The sequence below is a fragment of the Macaca nemestrina genome, chromosome X (genome assembly GCF_043159975.1).
Source record: "Macaca nemestrina isolate mMacNem1 chromosome X, mMacNem.hap1, whole genome shotgun sequence".
Taxonomy (NCBI): domain Eukaryota; kingdom Metazoa; phylum Chordata; class Mammalia; order Primates; family Cercopithecidae; genus Macaca; species Macaca nemestrina.
Window position 1 is genome coordinate 6,090,365 of NC_092145.1, and position 24,371 is coordinate 6,114,735.

General features: G+C 49.5%; 3 protein-coding genes across 3 annotated transcripts; 1 reads left to right on the plus strand and 2 right to left on the minus strand.

Moving 5' to 3' along the window:
• Nucleotides 1-198: 198 nt before the first annotated feature.
• Nucleotides 199-10,519, minus strand: LOC139360897 (heat shock transcription factor, X-linked-like). Its single transcript, XM_071089274.1, is given in 3 exon segments — nucleotides 199-5,537; nucleotides 5,540-6,209; nucleotides 7,045-10,519. Coding segments are annotated over 3 exon segments (1,269 nt in total). The 5' UTR covers nucleotides 7,609-10,519; the 3' UTR covers nucleotides 199-5,502.
• Nucleotides 10,520-10,828: 309 nt separating this feature from the next.
• LOC139360711 (transmembrane protein 185A-like) lies at nucleotides 10,829-14,360 on the minus strand. Its single transcript, XM_071088555.1, has 3 exons — nucleotides 13,172-14,360; nucleotides 12,428-12,551; nucleotides 10,829-11,154 (listed from the first exon to the last, which is right to left on the minus strand). Exons 1-3 carry the CDS (start codon nucleotides 13,319-13,321, stop codon nucleotides 10,910-10,912), a joined length of 519 nt encoding a protein of 172 aa, XP_070944656.1. The 5' UTR covers nucleotides 13,322-14,360; the 3' UTR covers nucleotides 10,829-10,909.
• A 5,810-nt stretch (nucleotides 14,361-20,170) lies between these two features.
• Nucleotides 20,171-23,845, plus strand: LOC105473124 (melanoma-associated antigen 11). The gene is made up of 4 exons (XM_011726759.2): nucleotides 20,171-20,298; nucleotides 21,537-21,632; nucleotides 22,660-22,730; nucleotides 22,806-23,845. The coding sequence occupies exons 1-4, from the start codon at nucleotides 20,203-20,205 to the stop codon at nucleotides 23,830-23,832; spliced, it is 1,290 nt and encodes a 429-aa protein (XP_011725061.2). The 5' UTR covers nucleotides 20,171-20,202; the 3' UTR covers nucleotides 23,833-23,845.
• The last annotated feature ends 526 nt before the right edge of the window (nucleotides 23,846-24,371 follow it).

Below are 24,371 nucleotides of genomic sequence, written 5' to 3' on the forward strand. Positions count from 1 at the left end.
TTGATGCCTGGGTCTGGATCCCCATCCTCTGCCGATTGGGTCTGCTCCTCTGGGACCAAGTCTCTGACTCCCAGTCACATGAGGTGGCAGTGAGGGGAGGGGTGTGGTCGGGGTGACAACATTGCCAAGGTCGTCCAGGGCTGACAGGAGGGGCTGAGCTGGATTCTGTGGCCCCTCTATGTGGGGAGCGTGAACCTTCAGTCCCCACTCAGGAGGGTTCTCCTGGCTCCTGCTCTTTGGTGAAGTGATGGGTGGGAGATGATCTGTTTATGTCACCTTTGAGCATCTGCTCAGCTGCACGCATTGCAGAGAATGGCTGTGGGTCCAAGGCTAGATGCTCCCTGGGGGGCTGCAGCACCTGTGATTGTAGGACCTCTGAGCGAAGATGCACACCTTCCCATGGGGGCTCCTCCCCAGCCAGAGCTAGACTTTGCAAACCTTTTGTCCTAAAAGATTTATTTTTACAGGGAAGAGGCTGAGCAGCAGCAAGAGATTTGGAGAAGCCATGTGTTTTGAAGGTATCCGACATATCAGAGTCCAGATCAGTGATTTTCATATTTTAATCCTCATTCATATGGTAATAAATTTTACATTGTATATGTACATTATATATGTTATATGTACATTTTGTTTACATACATACCTGTTTTAGACATCATATACATTTATGCTTATATGTATATATACATGCATCTATATCTTTATATCATATGTATAATTATCTGTACTTATATATCTTTAGATACATATTCGTTTGTATTTGTAGACTTTATACTACATATATGCACACATATTTTATTAATATCTACTCCTAGTATGTGGGTTTCACACATACTTACTATTCTATTCCTAGTTCATTCTTTATATTCCATTACAATAATAAGTTTTTGGAAGGTGGGTCTTCCCCTACTAAGTTTGTTTCAGGTGGTGGTTAGCAGAACTCTGGAGCCATAGTGTCTAAATCAACTCAAATTTCCTGGTGTCCTGATATTACCCCAGGGCTACTGGCACCAGATTTTGTGGTGTTGCCTCAGGCTTTGCGATGATATGGGGTGAAATGTTAAACACGTTCTCCTACCTATCCTGTAATCTGCCATCTATGCAGGGTACAGACCTCCTCGATTTCCCTGCTGCTCCCTGGACCCAAACACAAGTACTAGTTGAGCACAGTCTTAAGTCATCCCCAGGGCTTTCTCTGTTTTGATGTTGATGTGTGTGTATACACACACACACATATATATATTTTGTCTTTTCCCTTCTATATTTTTCTGGGGTTGATTTGGGGAGCAGAGCACAGCAACCTGAGCTTGGTTGTCACTTTGGCAATGACAGTTAAGGCACTCACTCTGTATTTAAGTGGCATTTACATCTTTGCCATATTCTGTTCCCCATCAAGGAATATGGTATACAGATCCATTTACTTGAATTTATTCCCTGAGTCTATCAGCAACTTCGCACAGTTGCTTCCATAAAGGTCTTGTTAGGCTCTTCTTATTCACATTGTGGATTTTAATGCTGTTGTGAATGGTATATTTTCTATTTTCTATTTTATGCACTAAGTTGCTTTTGTGTGGCAAGGCTCTTGACTTTGCTGTAATGATCTTCTATATGATGTTTTCTGAAGTCTTTTACTCATTTGAATAATCAATGTGTCTATTCCTTTGAATTTTCTATGCAGACAGTCATATAGTTAACACATACTATCTGTTTCTTTGCAGTCTTGGTATCTCATTTTCATTTTGTCATCCATAGCTCTGGCTCTTTTTCATTTTGATATTCACTGCAGATGTGGATGGTAATGGTGACAGCATATGTCAATGACTGGTCACTGCCGTGAATGGCAGAGCTTCTGACATTTCACATTTACATATGCTTGCTGCTGATTTTAGGAAATGGAAGTTCCTTTTAATGTTAGTTTGCTAAACGTTGTTAATTTGTACTTACATAGAATTTCTTTCAGAGCCTTTTCCTGTACCCATTGTCATGACTGTTTTTTTTCTTCTAGTCTATCTTGTATGCAGGGAATTAGAATTGAATTTTTTGCTAACATTTAATCGTATTCTTATTCCACGCATACAGGTGGCTTCTTCGGTTAATCCACTGTTGTGTTGGATATGTGATTATCTGTTTATGAGATGTGCTGCGATATGAGTGAACACTTGCCTCACAAATTCTTTTCATGAGTGCTTGGGTGCCTTCATCTGTTTTTGAATCCAGGAGAGGGAGCCTGGGAGAATGAGTTGAACAATTGCCCTTGTTTTGGATGCATTGGAAGAGTTGAGATAAGATGGTGATTCATTTTCCCTTGCCACTTGGCTGAACTGGCCTCCAAAATTTCCTGTCCTGGAATATTTGAGGGTAGACTGAACTTTGAATACACTTTCAGTTTGTGGATGTCCCATTGGTTTTACCCATTCACCTCTTCAAGGACATCTTGGTTGGTGATTATGAATAAACTACTATATACATTCGTGTACACGATTTTCCATGGGAGAACCCAAGTTTCCAATTCACTTAGGTAAAACCTAGGAGTACGACTGATGGGTCTAATGGTAAGTCTGTTTTACTACCTAAGAAAGGGCCAAAAGGCCTTCTAGAGTGAATGTAACATTTTTCTTGTCTACCAGCTATGAATGAGAATTCCACATCCTCTCCAGAATTTGGAATTCTGAGGTATTTGAATTCTATCCATTGTAAAAGGTGGGTAGAGGAATCTTAGTGCTGTTGACATTTGCATTATTAGTGAATAATTAATGGCGATCATCTTTTCATATGTGTATCTTCATTGGTGAATGTATATGTACTTCTGTGTATCTTCATTGGTGAATGTCTTCAAATGATTTCCATCTTTAATTGGATTCTTTGTTTCCAAATGGTTGAATGTTAAAAGTTTGGTATTTATTTAGCATATGAGTTATCAGACATCAGATTACTAATATTTTCTCTCCATCTATATATTTTTGTCCCTTTCTTTTAACAGTATTTTTTTTCTTTTTTTTTCTTTTTTTGAGACAGAGTCTCACTCTGTCACCCAGGCTGGAGTGCAGTGGCGTGGTCTTGACTCACTGCAACCTCTGCGCCCCGAGTTCAAGCGATTGTCCTGCCTCAGCCTCCTGAGTAGCTGGGATTACAGGTGCCTGCCAATGTGCCTGGCTAATTTTTGTATTTTTAGTAGAGACAGGGTTTCACCATCTTGGCCAGGCTGGTCTTGAACTCCTGACCTCGTGATCCACCTGCCTCAGTCTCCCATAGTGCCGGGATGACAGGCGTGAGCCACTGCGTCAAGCTGAGATTTACAGGAAAACCAGGATTGGAGCAGTATAAATTTGTAGGGAAGAGTTTTTGTTTTGTTTTGTTTTGTTTTTTGAGACGGAGTCTCACTCTATCGCCCAGGCTGGAGTGCAGTGGCGTCATCTCAGCTCACTGCAAACTCCGCCTCCCAAGTTTACACCATTCTCCTGCCTCAGCCTCCCAAGTAGCTGGGACTGCAGGCTCCTGCCACAACGCCTGGCTAATTTTTTTTTTTTTTTTTTGTATTTTTAGTAGAGACAGGGTTTCACCGTGTTAGCCAGGATGGTCTCGATCTCCTGACCTCACTATCCACCCACCTCAGCCTCCCAAAGTGCTGGGATTACAGGCATGAGCCACCGTGCCCGGCCAGGAAAGAGGTTTTTAGGTGGCAGCATCTTTGCATGATTCAAACTCTGGAGGCATATGTATAAAGTCCAAGAAATACATGTGAAAATTGTACTTCTTGGAAGCTAAGGAGCTCACAAATGATGAAATGTGATTCACACCAATTTGTAAATGAGCACCCATTTGTAAGTGAGCAGGTCGAGACAGGGAGATCCACCTGCAGACCATGGCTGGACTGTGAATCCATTCCCATGTCTGCATTCTCTTAGGGCCTCTTCCCACTTCTCCCAGGACTCTGCCACCTACTGTCAAATTAAAAATCACAGACAGGGATATGTGTCGGTGTTGGGGCTGTCTGCACGCCCTGATTTCAGAGCTGTTTTGATGTCTGTGCCCAGTTGTGTCTACGGTAAGAACTTGAACCTATTTCCTCAGATCATTCAGCCAAAGAGGCTCATTGATGATAGCATGTGTTCTAAGTTGAACACTCCAAGTCACCAGAAAAGGCTGCTTCCTTAGTTAAAACATGACATCTTTTAAATTAATTTTTGACTCAAAAAGAAAGAAAGAGAAGGAAGGAATGGAGGGAGCGAAAGAGACAGAGAGAGAGAGACGGGAAGGAAGGAAGGAAGGAAGGAAAAAAAACAAGAAAGAAAAAGTGGGGGCGGCCGGGCGCGGTGGCTCAAGCCTGTAATCCCAGCACTTTGGGAGGCCGAGACGGGTGGATCATGAGGTCAGGAGATCGAGACCATCCTGGCTAACGTGGTGAAACCCCGTCTCTACTAAAAAAATACAAAAAACTAGCCGGGCGATGTGGCGGACGCCTGTAGTTCCAGCTACTCGGGAGGCTGAGGCAGGAGAATGGCGTGAACCCGGGAGGCGGAGCTTGCAGTGAGCTGAGATCCGGCCACTGCACTCCAGCCTGGGCGACAGAGCGAGACTCCGTCTCAAAAAAAGAAAAAGTGGGGGCGTAGTGGGGGAATCAAGGAAGGAAGTAAAAAACCCCACCGGCTCCAGTACAGACATAAAAGCCAAACGTAAATCCTGTCCACCAGACACTAATGAGCACCCTCTAAACCGTAAACCCGTAGGACTCCTTGGTGGCATCTGTGACCTCCGCAAGTAACAAGGGCACTTTTTAACCCAATGACAAAGCCAGACGTGATCTCATCTGTGTGTAAAGTGAAGATCCTGTTATATAAAGGCACCGCCACGACAAGGTATGGCCAGCAACACAGTGACATTGTGAACCCTCGGCCATCAATGCTAGCACCACAATTGGCACTCAGCGAGCAGCTCCAGGTAATTTTTTTTTTTTGAGACGGAATCTCCCTCTGTCGCCCAGGCTGGAGTGCAGTGGCGCGATCTCGTCTCGCTACAAGCTCCGCCTCCCGGGTTCACGCCATTCTCCTGCCTCAGCCTCCTGAGTAGCTGGGACTACCTGCGCCTGCCACTACGCCCGGGTAAGTTTTTGTATTTTTAGTAGAGACAGGGTTTCACCGTGTTAGCCAGGATGGTCTCGATCTCCTGACCTGTGATCCGCCCGCCTCGGCCTCCCAAAGTGCTGGGATTACAGGCGTGAGCCACCGCACCTGGCCAGCTCCAGGTAACTTTTAATGAGCAGAGGCAGGATGTCTGCGGGGCTTCCTAAAACCCAGCACCTGCTCGAGTATCTCCTGGGCATTTTTCCAGGGAGGTGTGTTAGGCTGAAGTCTTTATCATGCAAGCCAAAGATGTCGGAGGGGGTACTCGACTGCAAAGAAACAAAAAGGACGGAGACCATGAAGACTCTTTTGTGCAGTCAGAAAATTACTCATTTTGTGACACATTTATGGACCGGCACATATTCTGCCCAAATGCTCGCCTCTATGTGCGCTGGTCTGCGTAGTCTGGGTATGCCTGGGGCCATCGCTAGCTGGCATGTACTGTGATGTGCGGTGGCTGTGGGGGCAATGGTGGTGCAGAGCTAGGGGATGGGGGAACATGGCCATGGAGACAACAGGCTGTGCAGCCCCAGCAGCCACTAGGGTCACCGGCACCCAGAGATGGCAAAAGGGCAGCATGCCAGGCGCAGGAAGTCCTGTGGTCTCCATGGCAAGTGTACTGGGGGACGCTGTGGGAAGGGCCACCACAGGCCTGTAAGAATTCATCTGGGTGGGAGATCCGGGGACAGAGAGGAATGGCTGCGCTGCAGGCCCAGGGACAGCGGCCACCGGAGTGACGTGAGCCTGGCTGCCCTCTGACCACTCGCCGGCTGGCTGGGTCACTGGAGTGTTGTCACTTGCCATGGCGGGATCGGGCACCATCACAGGACTTGCTGGTAGAGCAGAGACACTTCTGATTTGGGTGTTGGGACCCACCGCTTCCTGGTGTTGCGGTGTGACCTGATCATTCTCATTCGGAGATGTGTGATCTTGTTGCTCAGTGTCTGCTGGTGCCAGACAGGATCCAGCAGCTTCTGGCTTGTCCTCCTCCTGATGTCCTGGTGCAGACTTGACGCCCACTCTTCTCTTCATCCTCACGAGGAGGTGAGGGGAGTCTCTTTGAAAGTAGGGATGGCAGTAGAACTCTAACTATGAGTCAAAGTTTAAATAAAGAAAAGGAAACTGCAAGTCACAAGGATGAACTGCAACTCCCAACCATCTACGCCCCTGTGCAAGAGAACTCTACTTGCCCAGGAGGACTTTCTGGAAAAGGTCCCAGTCCCCAAAGGAAGCTGGGGACTCGCGTTCACATCATCAAGGTTTACCAATTTGTGGCGGGCCTTTCCGTCTTGGAAAAAGCCTCAAAATGGCAGATTAGGGTGGCCACGGCCGGCGGAAAGGGTCTTTGAAGTTGCAGACCAGGAGGAAGGATGATTCTGGGCCTCCCCCACAGTGTCAGCTGGCAACAGAATGCACCCCGGCTGGGCTGGAGGTCCTGGGCACTGGCTCTTCCACAGCAGGGGCCCCACCTACCAAGGGCAGCAGGAGCGTCTGCACCTCCTGTGCCAGGCGCCCTTCAGCGCTTCAACTTGAGCACTTCTCCGACACCAGCTAGGGTGATAGTGGTACAAATACCAGACTCCCCTGGCCTGCTCACCTCACAGGGTAAAGCGCTATGGAGTCAGGGGGACACAGCAACCACCAGAGGACATGGCTGGTCCCGGGTAGGAGGACATGCAGATACGGCTACTTAGCACCTGTGATATTTTACACACTCCAGAGGGGCCGGCGCCATCCTCAGCCCTCTCCCCACATTCACTCTTAGTTCATGTCACCTCCACCCAGAGGGAGACATAGGCCCACAGTGATGGCCCCACACCCTGCCTGAGGTCGCCCACTTCCCAGGAGGCAGTCCTGGGACTTCCACCTGACCGGGACCCAGAGCCCACAGACTTAACCCCTCCAGAGGCTTGTCGTTCATTACCTTATTCAAGATGGAGACCGGCCTTTGTGCGGGGAAAACGTGGGTGAGGGTCCTGAAAGAGCATTGACGCCGTTTTCGGAAGCCATACAAGTTTAGCTGGCGGAAGAAGCTCTTTATTGAATCCGTGGCAAACACTTTGTGTGCGACGTCCCTTTCGAGAATCTCCTTTTCAAAGAGTTTTTGATTGATCACTATAGAAGCCCCTCCTTCATCCCACCAGATGGATGAAAACTGATTGCTGCTGACCAGTCTCCACAGTTTCTGCGGAAAAGGGAGGGAGAGGAGATTGTCTTCTCCCTGGGGCGGGATGTCACCATCAGGGCGCGGCCTTCTGAACGAAGCCTCCTCGGCCAGAGCTTGGAAAGCGATTTCTTCTGTCAGCAGCCTGAAGTTAGGGCTCCCAGTGGACACTGGGTCATCCCAGGCAGGGGAAGGATCTGCTGGGTGAAGGTAGGTCTCTGAGTGCAACTGGGGAGGAAAAGGCACCCTGTCCAAGCCATGACCCTGTCGTCTCGAATTTCTTTCTTCACAGAGAGCCACACTCAGTGATGGCTTGTCCTCCATCTGGCAAACTTGCTAGTGCAGTGTGGCCAGCAGCACCCCTTGGCAGTCATGTAACCAGCCCCACGACATCACAAACGGGCTCTGACTGCTGGGGGGATGACATCTCCACAAACCCAGCAAGTTATGTAATAAAGGGCCAAGGCAGACAAGTAGCTGCCCATCTGCCCGTGCACATTCTAGTCCTCACAGTCATTTCAATGGGAAAGACGACACTAGTACACAGGAGTGTCGAGGGACCCTGCCACACCTTAGGTGCAGACCTGGAGCGGTCCCCTTGTCCCAGAGCTCCTGAGCCAGGCAGAACCACAGCAAAGCCCTGGCTCAGGAAGGTCAGAGCTCACCGTCTGAGTCATGAGCCCACAGACACCAGCACGACTGACCCTTTGAAGCACAGAATAAAGGGTAGGATGGTGCCCACGGGTCAGGCTGTAGCCACGCCCCCTTTCTACCCTGTCCTAGCCAGCGGCAGCAATGTGCTCCATACAGATCCACCTAACACACCCCCACTGTCGGTCCCCAGCACGCAGATGCCCGAAGGCCACTTACGCAAATGGCTTAGCTGACTGCCCCACCAGCGTCGCCATGCAGTCCAGTGGCAAGTCGGAGGCTGCCTTCTTCCCGCCTCTCCTTGGCCTGCATGTGTCCCCCCACCAAGCAGAGACACTCTTCTACATCCCGGCTCTCTGCGGTCACATCGTGGTGGGGCATGCAGCTGTTGGCCTTCGAGCATGTCTTGTTTTCCTTGGCCAGTGTCTCCAGAGAAACGCACGTGGGTTTGTGCCCAGAGGTCCATCTCTGCAACAGTTGTTCCTTTGGGATGTGATGCTAGGAGGTCATGGGAGAGGCGTCCCTCCAAAGCAGTGTCTGTGTCACACACTGTCCCCACACACAGGGCCACCTCTCTACAGATTTCCCTGACTCAATTCTGGGCACAGAGCTCAGGGACCTTCCAGAGACTTCCACAAAGCAGTGATGCCTCCACGCTTGAGACATCCTGACCCCAGGGCCTAAGACGCACTGGCTCAGGGGGTGACGGTGAGGGGTCTGCAAACAGACTGCTGATGCTGGTGTCTCGACCCGGCCGCTGCCAAGCTGTGTGACTTGGGCACGTCACTTAACCTCTCTCAGCCTCTGTCTCCTCCTGGGGATAAGAGTAGTAGCACCTGCTTCCCAGGGCTGTGAGGATCCAGTGGGACGAATAGGAACTAGCAAGGCACCTGGCAGTTGGGTCATAGCTACTGTTGTCACTTCACAAGGCATTTTCTTGAACAGCAAGTCGGAAATCTCATGAGCCTAAGGCAGAATCCACCTGTGGCCTCTGGTTACAACCCACAGGACTGAAAATCCTTCCAGCCACAGCAACTGGTGGATTTCCTCATCAATTGCCGCAAGTCATGAGCTCAACCCCACTTGAGTTTCAGTTCAGGCAGAACTCTAGAGACAGCTAGGGCTAGCTAGACAGCAATTGCAGAGCCTTTTGTTGCAGCATGAGCAGTCCTCAGCTGTTGACATGACTGGGGAGCAAACGAGGGCCAGCAGCAGTAAAAGGACAGTGTCTGCTGCAGACTGTCTTAGCACCCGAGGAACACTCCAGAAAGCCTCCTAAGCAGTAACAAGTGTGGCACGGTGTAGCCCAGCCAACAGTGGCATCTGCGCAGCGTCCCCTCCTTCCCGCTACCCCATATATCCCTGGGAGCTGTGCGCTCAAGGACTCGTTCTAAAGGCTGTGTCCCAGCAGCCGCCAGCCTCACTCGGCTGCCTGTGCCAGCTGGAGATTTCTTTCCTCTGAGGCTGGCTGAGAGGGCCATTCCAGTTCCTGGGCCATCCAGCAAATAAGATACACATCGTGCACATGTAAAACGAGGAACCAGTTTATTGAACAGCTTAAGAGAGCAAAAATAGTGGCTTTCGCTACATTTTTTTACACACTGAGCAGGAAAGGCTAAACCATCCTGCTCCCCCGTACCCCAAAAAGAGCAGGCTTGCTGGAGGCCAGTGCCAGGGGCGGAGTCATGTTCGCAGCAGAGTTGAATTAACCCCAAGTATGCCGGCGAGCAGTTGGTCGTGTTAAAACGCCACACTCTTCTCCTGGCTGAGAAGATCAATACTCATTTTTTACCCTTTTTTCAGCATAGGACCTATTTGTTTTCGGGAAGGAGGATGTTAAACTTGTAGCCTCCGGCACACGGCAGAACCTGCAGTGCTTGGAGAAACGGCACGCACACGTGAAAACATCGTGCCTACCCCAAAGCGTTCTTGTTGCTGGCAGGAGGGAAGCCTGAGACTTTCCCAAGCATAATCGTGACCCGCGTGGCCATTTCTGCTCTCAGCAACATTCTCCAGTGTTCCGGCTTCAAGCAGCGCTTGTCAGGTTTTAGGCTAGCCACTATTCTGAGAACGTCAGAAAAGCATGGACCATCTCTTGCTTGGCTTTGCTGTTCTGGCAATAGCAGCTACTACGTACCTGCATGAGTTCCAGGGCAGGAGTGGCAATGTCCCAGGAAGGCATGGCACCCCACTGGGGCGGGGTGGGTGTGCCACGGGTGTCCACTTCTGCAGCAGAAGGCATGTGCCTACAGCACAAGCTTGTAAAAAAATACTTGAACAGAATATGCTGTACAGAACTAGGGGTTAACACCGCATATGAAGATGCTAAAACATTTGTATAAATACTCTGTATACAGGCATGGAGTCACTCCCGCAGAAAGGGCTCATCGGTGAGGCTATGAAAAAGTGCTGTCAGCATGCCCAAAGAGAAACTACTTCCACCGTAGGAACAGAAAAAAGGACTGTGCTGTGTCTAAACACGTGGTGCATCAGAGACATAGTTACAGTTCCTACTGACTGCGCCAGCTACGACCTGGGAGTGCTAAGGACCTGGGAGTGCTGAGCGAGCTGCAGGAGGTCAGCCCCGTAGATGTCTAAACAACATTTTTGATTGGGATTTCAGCACCGTGTAGACAGATGTTCCTTTTGCGGACGTGGTAAGCAGCCATCCCCCGGTGGGTCTGACGAGGAAGAGGGGTACCTGGGGCCCCTCCCAGACAGATGGAAATCCCGCCCCTGTTCTCACACTCTTCCTGGCATCCACATCTGCTGGCACACACCCCTGTCACCTGCCACTTCCACGTCCCGTCGTGGTGAGTGGCTGATAGGCGCAGGATGCAAACAAGGCATGAGATGGACGTACCTGGAGACCCAGCTCCAGTACTGGTTCTGGTTTGTGGGGTGAACGAGGGGGCAGAGGAAGGTGGAGAGAGTGCGTCGCAGTCCACTTTAGCTCTGTCCCCGGAAGTGGCATCTAATCTGGCATTTCGATATTTAATTTGGGAGGTGGGAGCACATACTTCCCAGGGCTCTGGGTAATGACCACCCTGGCCTTCTTTCGAAACATGGGTGCGATTTTAGGAGGCTCCGGAACTGGGGTCTCTTCGGTTTCTTCATTATCTTCGTGATGGAGATCATAGGAAATATTTCCATATTCTCGTAGAAATGGGAAGATTTCAAGCAGAAACTGACAGAAATCTTTGCGGATACCAAACCACCCTGAAAAATAAGAATTTTTTGTTTCACACACGAGCTCAACTGACCTTCCTGTTAACTTTCTTTCCATAACAAGAAGTTTCACTCCTACAACGTCATAATATACTTTATCCAGACTCCTGAGTCACAAAGCCTGAACAGGGCTTGAGTACCCAAAATGGGGGAGAAGTACAAATGCTAGCTCTGTGGTTGTCTGAGTGAGGTTCCCGGACTGGCAGGGACAGCGTCCCCGGGGTCTATTTAGGGATGCCATTCTCGGGCCCCAGCCCAGACTTCCAGAAACTGAGTCGGGCTAGGGTGGACTCCAGCGGTCCCCTTTTTCTGGCCCTTTTGGGATTCTGCTGGGTGCCCAAGTTTGAGAACTACTGCTCCAGGGAGTCTCAAAATATCTGCGGTGCGTAGACTATGGTGTCTTCCGCTAATCTTCTCCAGCCAGGATAAACTCATGGATGACAGTGCCACCCAAAAACACGATTTCCATCACCCTCTAGAATCTGCGAGGGCAGTAGTCATGCATGGGTCCTGGCCAGGAGGGGGCCTGAACTCATGGAGCCACCTTAAAGCCACTTTCCCAGTCCCAATGCTACTGGAGTGTCAGCTCGGTGCAGGCCCTCCCTGCTCCCGGCGGGGCAGAGGCACAAACAGCAAGCATAGCCTGGGCTGCTGGGCTGCAGTGAGGCCCGGCCCCCAAACCCACTGGCTTTCCGAAGGGCAGTGCTCTGGGCTTCCATGCCATGGAGCTCACAGCCTCGCCAGGAAGGCACCCTCTGCAGAGATCATTTTGGCAGTGTCTGCCTCAGCAAGCAGATGGAGGGGAATAGAGTACTAGCAAGGCAAGACAGGCAAGGCTCAGGTGATGGCAGCAAGGATATGGGGGAGGCAGAGGGGCCAACAGGGACCTAGGATGAATCCCAGGGTTTGGGTGGGAGATGTGGATTTTCCATCAAACCCTCACAGGCCTGGGAAAAATCTATCTTGATCCCCATTTTGCAGAGGAGGGAACGGGATCTCTGAGAGGTTGCCTGCCTTGTCTGGTTCTACCTCAAATGGCAGCGTGCGCTGCGAGAAAAGTCCCAGTGCAGGCCAGCGGAACACCGGAGTTATGGCATGCCCTTCCCTTAGAGGGTCCCAGAATTTCCTCAGCCCTCGCTTTCCCACACAAGCTTCTAAATTGGGGCCCTCGGAGACTCATCCCTTCCTAGACTTCTATCCATCCCCCACCCCATGGTCCCACCCCACATACACACCAAGGACTTCTCAAATGCTGAGTACATACAGTGGTTTCCTCCCTTCTGTCCAAATGTGGTTGCCATCAGCGTGATCAACGAGAGCCAAAGGGGGACAAAAATCGGGATGCAGGAGAAGGCGTTGTGGCCATCCAGTTTGTGAACCAGCAGAATCTAAAGAGACATAGTCCCTGTTGATGCCAACATCGAAAATGGATAGAGGTGGAAGCCAGACCTCATTAGGCAGCTCCTCCCCACCACCCCACCCCCGCATGGGCTCCCAGAAGAGGGAACATCAGCACCGCAGGAAAAGGCAGGAAACCACCCATCCATGGGTAAAACTCCAAATGAGCTTTTATGTCCCTCTTCAGAGCTCAGCAGTAGCCTCTCCACTTGAAAAGTTCGCAATGCCAGCAGTTTTATGGCAAACTCTTCCCAGTGTTTGTTCTAAGGAGTCAACAGCTCCCATTCTAGAATTCTCCATGTGACTCCAATACATAAATCCGGCATCCAACTCTGCTTTTCCAAAGTGGAAACTGGAGCCATACAGAGGCACCATGGCTAAAAACGGTGCACTCTTCTCCCTGCCAGGCCCACACACTGCCCCCAAGAGAAAGGAAGGATGCTTTCCTTTCTCCAAATCTCCCTCCCAGAGATGGCCGTGTTCTCTCCCCTCTCCTGGAGTGGGCTCACTGTGAGCCTGACGGACAGAGGCTGCCTTTCCAGGGGTGCAGAATCCTGTCAGGGGAAGCGCAAGCTTCCGGGGCTGAAGAGGCTTCCCGTGGAACGCTTACCTCAAACGTGAGAAGGGGCACGACGATGGTCATCCAGCTCAGGGCCATGGTTATGTGTGTCCTGCGCTGCTCGGCAATCACATCCATAGAGCGCAAGAACAAGACGGACCACACGATGTAGTAGAGGACCACCAGGCACAGAAAAGACATGAGAATCCACAGCGGGACACACACAACCTGGGAGTGGGGGAGAGAAGAAGTCTCTTTAGAGCTTCCCACCCGGCCTCTGATGGAAGGCACCTTTAGCACCTTGCTGTGTCTCTCCAGTTAAGGCGGTCCCTCCCGCGAGCTGAATAAGGACGTTCTACCTCCCAGGACTGCTGCGAGGATCGCTCAGGACGGAAAAGGTATGGTATGTTCACTATGGGGCCTGCTGCCACCGTTTATGACACAAACGCTCAGTGAGTCCTCAGTCCGTCTTCTTTTGGGTGACAGACAGCCCTGCATCTGGCTCCGCAGCCTCTACTCTTCCAGAGGCCCACCCTCTCACACTCGCTCAGGCTCCCCCAGGCTCTGCTGCCATCACAGCTTCCCAGGAAACGGGACACAGCTGTCACCCTGTGCACACACACAAGATCTCACCACAACAGACTCTCTTCACAGCCAACATTCCCACAACCTGCTGAGGGTACTTTGGCAACACAAATGGGAAAGGGCTCCCCGGAAAGTGTGGCTGCCTGGGCTCCTAAGGATCCCTAACCTCACCCCTACCAAGTTAGTGAACTTGACAGGTTGATGCTGGATACAGGTTGATGCTGGATACAGGTTGATGCTGGATACATAGGGCTGCCGGGTCCCTGCCTCCACGGCAAGGGTACATTCCAAGTATGTTGCTGTCGTACCAGGTAGACCTTGTCTCATCCACACACAAGCCCAGAGGATGAGTTCTGGGGATGCCACTTGGCCAAGGCTCCCCTGTGACACGTCATCGCCCTCCTGGCCTGCCCCCTGGGACGACACTTCTCTGTTCTCCCTTTTTATTAATTATCTATCATACAGCAGGAAAAGTGACTGTCTTCCTTTAGTGTGCATTCCCTGAGTATTCACACAAGTGTAGATTCGCACAGCCATAGACAGGATGCGGAAGAAGTCTGTCACCCTGCAAAACTCTCTCGTGCTGTCCCTCCACTATCACACTGTCCCACTATTAGCCCGGCAAACACTGATCTGTTCTCCGTCACTGTACTTTTGTCTCTGCTGGAACTTTATGTAGATGGCATCGCAAGACAAGTAACCTGTTGAGAGTAGCTTCCTGCCATCAACATAATATCTGTAATGAGATTCATCCAAGTTGTTCCCTCCCTGTATCCACAGGTCATTCCCTCTCATTGCTGAGTGGTATACCATTGTATGAATGCCTACAGTTTGTTTATCTGACTGTCCGCTGAGGGTGGCTTGTGAAAACCAAACAAGGATCCGCCATCCAAAATGGAATCAAGACTGCTACAAACACTGGTGTGTGGGTTTCTACAAGGCTGCGTGCTTTCACTTCTGTAGGGTAAATCTTATACCCAGGAGTGGGGCAGCCAAGTCGCATGGTAAGTGCGCTTTTAACTGCATCAGAGACTGTCAAACCATTTTCCACATTGCCTGTACCATCTGCCTTCCCTCCAGTAATGTTGGAGTGTCCCAGTTCCTCTGCATTCTCCCAGGCACGTGGCCTTGTTGGTGTTGTTGAGTTTTGCATTCTGAAGCCACGTGTGTCGGGCCCTCATCCTGGTTGCAGTTTGTCTTCCCTAACCTGTAATGGTGTTGAGCATCTTTTCCTAAGCTTTTTCACCATGTGTATATCCCCTTCACAAATTGTCAACTCTTTTGCCAATTTTTAGGTGTTTCTTTTTGCAGTTTTGAGTTTTTAAGAGTTCTCTGTATGTTGTGGGTGCAAGTCAATGTTTTGATGTGTGCTTTGCAAACATTTTCTCCCAGTCTGTGGACTGTCTTTGTTTTATTTTTATTTTGAGAAAGTCCAAATTTATTTATTTATTTGGTTCTAGGACTGGGGCCTAGGAAATACAAGGTGAGATTAGCATTTTGTGGTGCCAGAAAATAAAGAAGTGCTTAAGAAATGATGCGGTATATAAAAAGGGCATAGGAACTTCCAAAGACTAAAAGGGCTCCCAAAAGCTGGAAAATTTGAGCAACAATATAAGTAATGATAGCATCGAATTATAAGCAATAGAATAAAATAACAATTTAGATTTTTCTCAGGTATAAGCATGGATTATCTCTTCATTTATTTAGATGTTTTCAAATTTTTCTGTCATATTTTGTAGTTTTCAGTATACAGGTCTTACAAATTTTTAACTAAATGCATTCCAAAGTACTTTATATTTTGCAATTCATAAAGCACGTGCTTTTTGTCATTTTCATGTGTTTGCTGTCAGTATAGAGATATAGGATTAATTTCTGTATATTAAAAGTGTATAACCGTGGTATATTCACTTATTAAATGCAGTTTTGCTTTTTTCTTTGTAGAATCCTTAGGATTTTTCAGACTGACCATCATGTTGTTTGTCGTAAAGACCATTGTATTTCTTCCTTTTAAATCATGTTTTTCGTTCCGTTCTCTTGCTGCATTGCAATAGTTTGAACCTCTAATAGAAAAAGTTGAGGAGAAGTATGATATCTGTTATTTTTGCCTTGATTCTGACCTTAGGTGGAAAGCATTCAGTGTTTCATCATTAAGCATATTCTTAGCTCTAGTTTTTTTTTTTGCAGATTTCCTTTAATGAATTGATAATGCTCATATATATTCTTAATTTGCTGAGAATCTTAAAAAATGAAATGTGTTGAAATTTTCAAATGATTCTCTGAATTTAATGGTCATTAGATCTTCTTTGTTCTTAGTGACTTTCTGTTTTTTTCTAACAATTATAGGAATCTTATATAGGTCCTAAATTTAGGTCTACATAAAGAAAGAATACCAGAAAAAGAAGAGGAATAAAGAAAAATTAAATACTTAGAAAACAGTTACATACATGGTAGATATTAATGCAATTATATTAATAATCACTTTAAGTTTGAATGGTCTAAATACACCAATAAAAGACAGATTGTCAGAATTAACAAAAAATAATACTGAGGAACATGTTGTCTATAAGAAACCCATTTTAAATTATAAGGACTCACATAAGTTCAATGTAAGGAGGTTGAAAAAGGTATTCTAACACTGACAAAAGAAAGCTGGAATAGCTACATTAATTTCATATTTAGAGTGTCTAAAGTTAAAAGAAACAGACAATATCAATTGCTGGCAAGGATGCTGAGCAAAGAGAATCACTCATTGCTGGTGGGAATGCAAATAGTACAGTCACTTTGGAAGACAGTTTGTGAGTTTCTTAAAAAGTTGAACATAGTATTACCATGTGATTCAGAGAACACACCCCTAGGTATTAACCCAAGTAATTTGAAATTTTATTTCTATACAAAATCTTGCACATAAATTTTATCATAGCTGATTTTATGACTGTCAATAATGGAATAAACTAAGTTGTTTTTCAGTAGGTGAATGGACAAACAAACTGTGGTACAACCACTTAATAGAACACTATTAATCAATAAAAAGAAATGAGCTATCAAGCTTTATTAGTCTGTTTTCATGCGGCTGATAAAGACATACCTGAGCCTGGGAAGAAAAAGAGCTTTTATTGGATTTACAGTTCCAGATGGCTGGGGAGGCCTCAGAATCATGGCAGGAGGCAAAAGGCACATCTTACATGGCAGTGGTAAGAGAAAAAAAATGAGGAAGAAGCAAAAGTGGAAACCCCTAATAAACCCATCAGATCTCATGAGACTTATTCACTATCACGAGAATAGCATGGGAAAGACCAGCCCCCATGATTTAATTACCTCCCCCTGGGCCCCTCCCACAATACATGGGAATTTTGGGAGACACAATTCAAGTTGAGATTTGGGTGGTGATACAGCCAAACCATATCACAAGCCATACAAAGACATGGATAAATATTAAATGCCTATCCCTAAGTGAAAGAAACCAGCCTGAAAAGTTTAAATAGTGTATAATGATACAATTTATTTGGTATTCTGGAAAAGGCAAAACTATAGAGACAGTAAAAAGATCAGTTGCTTCCAGGGGTTGGGTGGGTGAGGGGGAAGGATTGAATAGGGTAAGCACAGGGGATTTATTAGGGTGGTGAAGCTATCCCGTATGATACTGTAATGGTGAATATAACACTATGGATTTGTCAAAATGCTCACAATAATTGTGACCCCTAATGGATGCAAATATAAAAAAAAATTTAGAAGGTCTGAATATCCCAGGAAAGAATGGACAATATGACGAAACAGAATAACTATATTACAAACATATGAAACAACCTCTTTAATGAATATCAAGAGAAAAGGTGCTGGCATAAGTAACTGTGGAAGTGAGTAGAACCTGTAAGAATAAAGTTAGAAGGAACTCAACACTCCAGAAAAGAAGGGCCCTCCAGGATTCTGGCTGTTGCCGATTGTCAGTCCTAGGACAACCCTGGCAAGAGGCTGGATGTGGCACGCTCTCACTTCTGCAGTGGGATGAGAGTGGGGCTTCAGGGAGGTAAGGCCGTGGTCTGAAATGCAGAACTCGGATAATCAAGGGCTAGGTTTGGGATAGGAGTCAAATGAGTGTAAAACAGTGGTTTGAATGGAAAAACAGCTGGGAGGGAAGAGAATGAGTTGGTCTTTCACTCAAATTTCAAGATCTTTGAGCTGCATCCAGATGGGGGAGACTCTCGCACACCCAAATTAAATAATAGGCCATCTTGGAGGGAAATTTTACTAACTTTTATTCACAAAGCTTCAATTTTGACTAACTTGGTATTACATGTTCTATTGAGCTGCATATTCTCTGAGATATTTTAGATAACAACAGAAGTAATTCCCAAAGGAGATTATAGTAAGATATGGTCTAAAAACAATATTTGAAAACTACCATTTATTAAATATTCAGTATACACCAGGCACTGTGTCAGTGTCAGGTGATTTAATACATTTCTTACATTACAACAGTCTTACAAAAAAATGATCTAGCAAACAGAGTCTTGTTGTCCCCTGTTCTTGGCTCTACGGGGACCTCATCACGGGTGGCTCTAAGTGGCAAGCTCACTTGTACCACAGGCAGGAAGTTAGGGAACCCCCAGAGAGATGAGGTCTTGGTGTAAAGGGCAGAGGTCTGTTCATCTCAGGGATTGGGAGTTGAGGAATGGCAGGCCCCAGCAGGAGTAAAGATAAATAACCCACAGGAGGACTTTGGAATCCCCGTCCCAGAAGCGACAGGGCCAGCCTCTAGCTGTGGTTGGGGAAGAGCCCCTGTAGGAAGGTGTGGGTCTTCTCCCAGAGGTCACTACAATCACAGGTGCCAGAGACCCCCAGGAAGCACCTAGCCTGGGGCCCGCAGCCATTCTCTGCAAGGAGTGCAGTTGGCAAATGCTCAGAGGTGACTGAAACAGAGCATCTCCTACCCATCACTTCATCAAAGATCTGGGAGCCAGGAGGAGGAGTCCCCTGAGCGAGAAGTGAAGGTTCACTCTCTCCACATAGAGGGGCCACAGAATCCAGCTCAGTCCCTCCTGTCAGCCCTGAAAGACCTTGGCAATGTTGTCCCCTGACCTCACACCTCACCCTCACTGCCACCTCAGGGAACTCAGAGTCAGAGACTTGGTCTGAGGAGAGGAGACACCATTGGCAGAGGACAGAGCTCCAGGCTCTGCAAGGAATCAAGGTCAGAAACCTGAGGGAGGATTCAGGCACCTCCATGACCCTCGACCACATCTACACCCCTGGCCACTACTCTTCTCCCCGCCCCGCCCCCACACAGGCAGAATCGAGTACTCTTCCCCCTGCCCTGACCTCAGTAGAATAGAGTACCGCCCCTGCTGTCAATCCGGGGAAGCTCCAGGCGTGGGGGCCGGATGTGACCTCCATTGGCTTCCGCCTCTGGGATCTGAGAGAAGCGAACGCGTCTTTCTGAGGGGTGTCTTGAGAGTGGCAGAGGGCAGCGGGCCCAGGCTCTGTGAGGAGGCAAGATGAGAGCTGAAGGAGGACTGAGGAGGCCTCCTCCCCAGATAGAGGGCCCCAGATAATCCATCGCCAACCCTGGCACCAGCCCTGAGACAAGGGGGGACCAAATTGTCAGGCTGAGACAATCCCCCACCTCAGTGCCCAAGGAGACTCTGGGAGTCGAATCTATGATGTGACCTGGGCAGAGACAGTTCCATAAAGGGTGGGGCCCCGGCCTTTCCAGACATCAACATCAGGACTCTGAGAAATTATGGAGAGGTTCCACCCCATGCTGATAGAGGGGCCCCAGAGTCCATCCCTGTCCCTGCAGTTAACGCAAAGGACCTCCCGGCTTGGTGCTGCGGACTTGCACATTAGGGGGTTAGAGAGAAGTGACAGCCAGGTTCTGAGGGGTGGCTTGTGATCCGCTGAGGGCAGCAGGCCCAGGCTCTGTGAGGAGGCAAGATGAGATGCTGAGGGAGGACTGAGGACACCCCCTCCCCAGATAGAGGACCCCAAATAATCCAACACCGCCTCTGCTGCCAGGCCTGGATCACCCCACGGGGACGGACTTCTCAGTCTGGGCCGTCCCCTCCCGCCACCCCCCTCGGCTTCTGTCCCCCGCTGCTTAAGCCTCAGGGGACTTTGGGGTCAGAGCTTGGTGTGACCAGGGCAGTGCTGGTTAGGAGAGGGCAGGGCCCAGGTTCTGCCAGGCATCAAGGTCAGGACCCTGAGGGAAGGCTGAGGCCCCACAGAGCCAGGCTCCCTCTCTGCTGTCAGCCCTGGGAAGTTCCTGGCATGGCCGCTAGGCATATGGTTTCTGATTTCCGCATCCTGGGCTGAGGGAGGGAAGGAGCTTGGTATCATGAGAACGACCTAGAGGGAGCACAGACAGGGCCCAGTCCCTGCTGGGAGGCGAGGGAGGCCTGAGGGACAACTGAAGGGACCCAGCACCCCAGGACGGCTCCCCCCCCGCCACCCCGCCGTCTCAGACTGAGGTGCCTCTTCATTCAGCCTTGAGAATCTGAGGAATGGAGACTCAGATCCGCAGAGAGGGTCTCGGGTGCAGCCCTGCCAGCAACAAGAGGAAGAAGAAGAAGGAGGACTCAGGACACCTTGGACTCCAGGTCAGTAGGGACCTTGGCCCTTGGAGTTCTAAGGCACAGTGGCCACATGTGGTGCATCTGCACTCTGCCTTTGTGGTGTCAGAGAGGAGTGGGTTGTGGTCTGAGGAGTGGGGCCTCAGGTGAACCCAGTGGGGAGTCCCAGAGCACTGAGGGAGGACTCAGGCAACCAATTATCCCTGAGGTAGAAAACCTGCCCCTGCCATCAGTCGTTGGAGGCCCCAGGCAGGACTCTAGGAAAGAGAGGCAGCTCCCCACTTCCTAGTTGGAGTTCTCTGGGAGATGGTGGTCTTGGCCTGCAAAATTCATCCACAGTTCAGCAGGAGAGACATGGATAGGCCTTGTCAGGAGTAAATCTGAATACCTGCAGGACACCCAGAGAGAGGAGGCACCCCTGAATCTGCTCCATCTGTCACCCTTTGGCATCCCATGCAGGGGTGTCCGTGTAGTGCCCCTTCACTTTCTGCCTCCCACATCTCAGAGAGGTGGGGCCCTTGGCCTGAGGCGGGTCCTCAGGTCAGCAGAGGGATACACACCTGGTCAGCACAGGGTGGAGTCCAGGATCTACCAGTAGTCAAGGAGAGGAAAATTGATGAAGACTGGAGGTAAGAATGTACCCTCCCACGTGCCAAAGAAAAAGGGACCTCACAAATCCCAGCTTCCCCCGTTTTCATCCCTGGGAGGCCCCAGGTAGGGGAGGCATGTGCCGTGCTCACAATTCTGCCACCAGGTTGGGGGTGGCACCTTGCTCATGGAGGTGAGCACCTTGTTTCAAGGGGGTGATGACAGGTCAGCAGGTGGAGCCACACCTGGTCAGCAGAGGGAGGAGTCCCAGGATCTTTAGGACTCAAGGTGTGTGTGTCCCCTTTGTGAGGACTGGAGGTATCTCCATCCCATAATGAAGGGATCCCACAGAGTCTCTCTATCCCCTGTGGTTGGCTGTATGGGGACCTGATCATGGGTGGCCCCAAGTGGCAAGCTCACTTGTACCACAGGCAGAAAGTTGGGAAACATTCAGGGAGATGAGGTCTTGGTGTAAAGGGATATGTCTGCTCATCTCAGGGGTTGGGAGTCAAGGAAGGACAGGCCCCGGCAGAAGTAAAGATGAAAAACCCACAGGAGGACTTTGGAATCCCCACCCCAGAACCGAAGGAGCCAGCTTCTGCTGTCAGCTCTGGACAACCACATGACGAGGTGATGGGACGTGGGGCCCCTTACTTCTGTTTTGGAATCTCGGGCAGGTGAGCACTATGTTCTCAGAGGACGACTTCCAGTCAACAGAAGGAGCCCCATCTGGTCCGCAAATACAGTGGTCCCAGGATCTGCCAAGAGTCCAGGTGAGAAACCTGAGGGAGGATTGAAGGTTGCCCCTGGCCAGAACACAGAGGAGGGCCACATAGAAATCTGCTCTGCCCCTGCTGTCTCCCCAGAGAGCATGGGCGGAACTATCTGCTGAGACCCCTCTCTTATACTGGGATCATTGGTCTCAGGGAGCAGAGGCATTGGTCTGAGAGGGCTGCAGTTAGGTCAGCAGCGGGAGGGTCCCAGGCATGACCAGAATCAAGGTGGGAGCTGACGGGACCGCACTTACCAAAAACATGGGACCCAGCCCTTTCCTGCCCCTTCTGTTTGCCATGGGAAGTCGCTGGGATCATGGGTGTTTCTGTTTCCCTGATTTCCTCTTCTGGTGTCTCCTGGAGGTAGAGTTGGGTTTAAGGAGATGGCCTCAGGTCAACAGAGGGAGGGTCCCAGGCCAAGATAGGCATCAAGATGGGGACCAAGCAGGCTCCTTACCCCAGGACACATGGACCCAGCTGACTGTCACCATCTCTTGCTGTCCTTCCTGGGTAGCCTTGTGTACATGTGGGCAGATGTGTATCCCCACATGTCCTCTTTCATATTAGGAAAGAGCTATGGATCTGAGAGTTTCTCAGGTCAGGAGAGGTGTGTCTTCCAGGCCCTGGCAGGAGAAAGTTGAGGGCCCTGAACACAGAGGGGACCATCCACTCCAAAAAAGTGAGAAACTCACAGAGTTTGGCCCGCCTTTCTGACTGTGCTGGCGTGCCAGGATAGGTGCTTGCAGTGTGCAGCCTGAGGGCCCCATGATTCCTCTTCCAGAAGCTCCAAAAACCGAGCAGTGAGGCCTTGGTCTCAGGCAATGTCTTCAGGTCTCAGAACACAGGAAGCCCAGGCAGTGCCAGCAGTCTAGATGAGATGTTCACCCTCAACCTGCAAATGGCCCCATCTGCCCCAGTACAGTGAGGGACCCCCCGCTTGCAGTCTCACCTGCCCTACCTCAGTCCTGGAGCCTCCTGCTCTGATGTCCAGCTGCATCTTGAGCAGCTTTCTCATTTCCTTTTTCAGGTTTTTAGAGAACAGGCCAACCAAGAGGACAGGAGCCCCAGGAGGACCCAGAGGATCACCGGAGGAGAAGTGTAAGTAGGCCTCTGTGAGATTCTCCATGGTTCATATCTCATCTGAGTCTGCTCTCACACTCCCTCTCTCCCCAGGCTGTGGGGCCCCATCACCCAGATCTTTCCCACAGTTTGGCCTGCTGACCTAACCGGAGTCATCATGCCTCTTGAGCAAAGGAGTCAGCACTGCAAGCCTGAGGAAGGCCTTCAGGCCCAAGAAGACAACCCGGGCTTGGTGGGTGGCGCACAGGCTCTCCAAGCTGAGGAGCAGGAGGCTGCCTCCTTCTCCTCTACTCTGAATGTGGGCACTCTAGAGGAGGTGCCTGCTACTGAGTCACCAAGTCCTCCCCAGAGTCCTCAGGGGGAGTCCTCCTCTCCCACTGCCATGGACTCCATCTTTGGGAGCCTATCTGATGAGGGCTCCAGCAGCCAAGAAGAGGAGGGGCCAAGTACTTCGCCCGACCTGATAGACCCTGAGTCCTTTTCCCAAGATATACTACATGACAAGATAATTGATTTGGTTCATTTATTGCTCTGCAAGTATCGAGTCAAGGGGCTGATCACAAAGGCAGAAATGCTGGGGAGTGTCATCAAAAATTATGAGGACTACTTTCCTGAGATATTTAGGGAAGCCTCTGAATGCATGCAACTGCTGTTTGGCATTGACGTGAAGGAAGTGGACCCCACTAGCCACTCCTATGTCCTTGTCACCTCCCTCAGCCTCTCTTATGATGGCATACAGGGTGATGAGCAGAGCATGCCCAAGTCTGGCCTCCTGATAATAGTCCTGGGTGTGATCTTCATGGAGGGGAACTGTGTCCCTGAAGAGGTTATGTGGGAAGTCCTGAGCATTATGGGGGTGTATGCTGGAAGGGAGCACTTCCTCTTTGGGGAGCCCAAGAAGCTCCTCACCCATGATTGGGTGCAGGAAAAGTACCTGGTGTACCGGCAGGTGCCCGGCACTGATCCTGCATGTTATGAGTTCCTGTGGGGTCCAAGGGCCCACGCTGAGACCAGCAAGATGAAAGTTCTTGAGTACATAGCCAATGCCAATGGGAGGGATCCCAGTTCTTACCCATCCCTGTATGAAGATGCTTTGAGAGAGGAGGAAGAGGGAGTCTGAGCATGAGATGCAACCAGGGCCAGTGGGCAGGGAAACGGGCCAATGCATGCTTCAGGGACACACCCAGCAGTTTCCCTGCCCTGTGTGAAATCAGTCCCATTCTTCCCTCTGTGTTTTATGGAGAAGTCAGTGTTATCAGTAGTAGAAGGCACAGTGAATGGAAGGGAACACATTGTATACCGCTTTTAGGTTTCTCTTCCATACGGTGACTTGGAGATTTCTTTTTGTGTCCTTCTGGTAATTTTCAAATAGTGTTCCTTTAATAAAAGTTTTAGTTAGCTTCAACATCTATGTATGTGGATGATGCTGACCACACATGTAGTTTTGCTTATCCATTTCAAGTGCAAGAGTTTGCCATTTTGTAAAACATTTTGGGAAATCTTCCATCTTGCTGTGATTTGCAATAGGTATTTTCTTGGAGAATGTAAGAACTTAGCAATAAAGTTGAACTGGTGTTGTGAAACAGAAATAAAAGGAGAAGGTCATTAATTCTTGTCTTATCCATGTTCATCTGTTGTTCTATGAAATTTTATCACACA

Bases quoted from the DNA above. Each gene is read 5' to 3' on its own strand.
- LOC139360711 (XM_071088555.1), bottom strand. From the start codon at position 13,321: ATGTCTTTTCTGTGCCTGGTGGTCCTCTACTACATCGTGTGGTCCGTC. The intron at 12,552-13,171 runs GTAAGCGTTCCA...ATGTCTCTTTAG, and splicing joins TGCCCCTTCTCACGTTTGAG to ATTCTGCTGGTTCACAAACT. The intron at 11,155-12,427 runs GTATGTACTCAG...CTTATTTTTCAG, and splicing joins ACAGAAGGGAGGAAACCACT to GGTGGTTTGGTATCCGCAAA.
- LOC105473124 (XM_011726759.2), top strand. From the start codon at position 20,203: ATGGAGACTCAGATCCGCAGAGAGGGTCTCGGGTGCAGCCCTGCCAGC. The intron at 20,299-21,536 runs GTCAGTAGGGAC...AATCTCGGGCAG, and splicing joins CAGGACACCTTGGACTCCAG to GTGAGCACTATGTTCTCAGA. The intron at 22,731-22,805 runs GTAAGTAGGCCT...CTCTCTCCCCAG, and splicing joins AGGATCACCGGAGGAGAAGT to GCTGTGGGGCCCCATCACCC.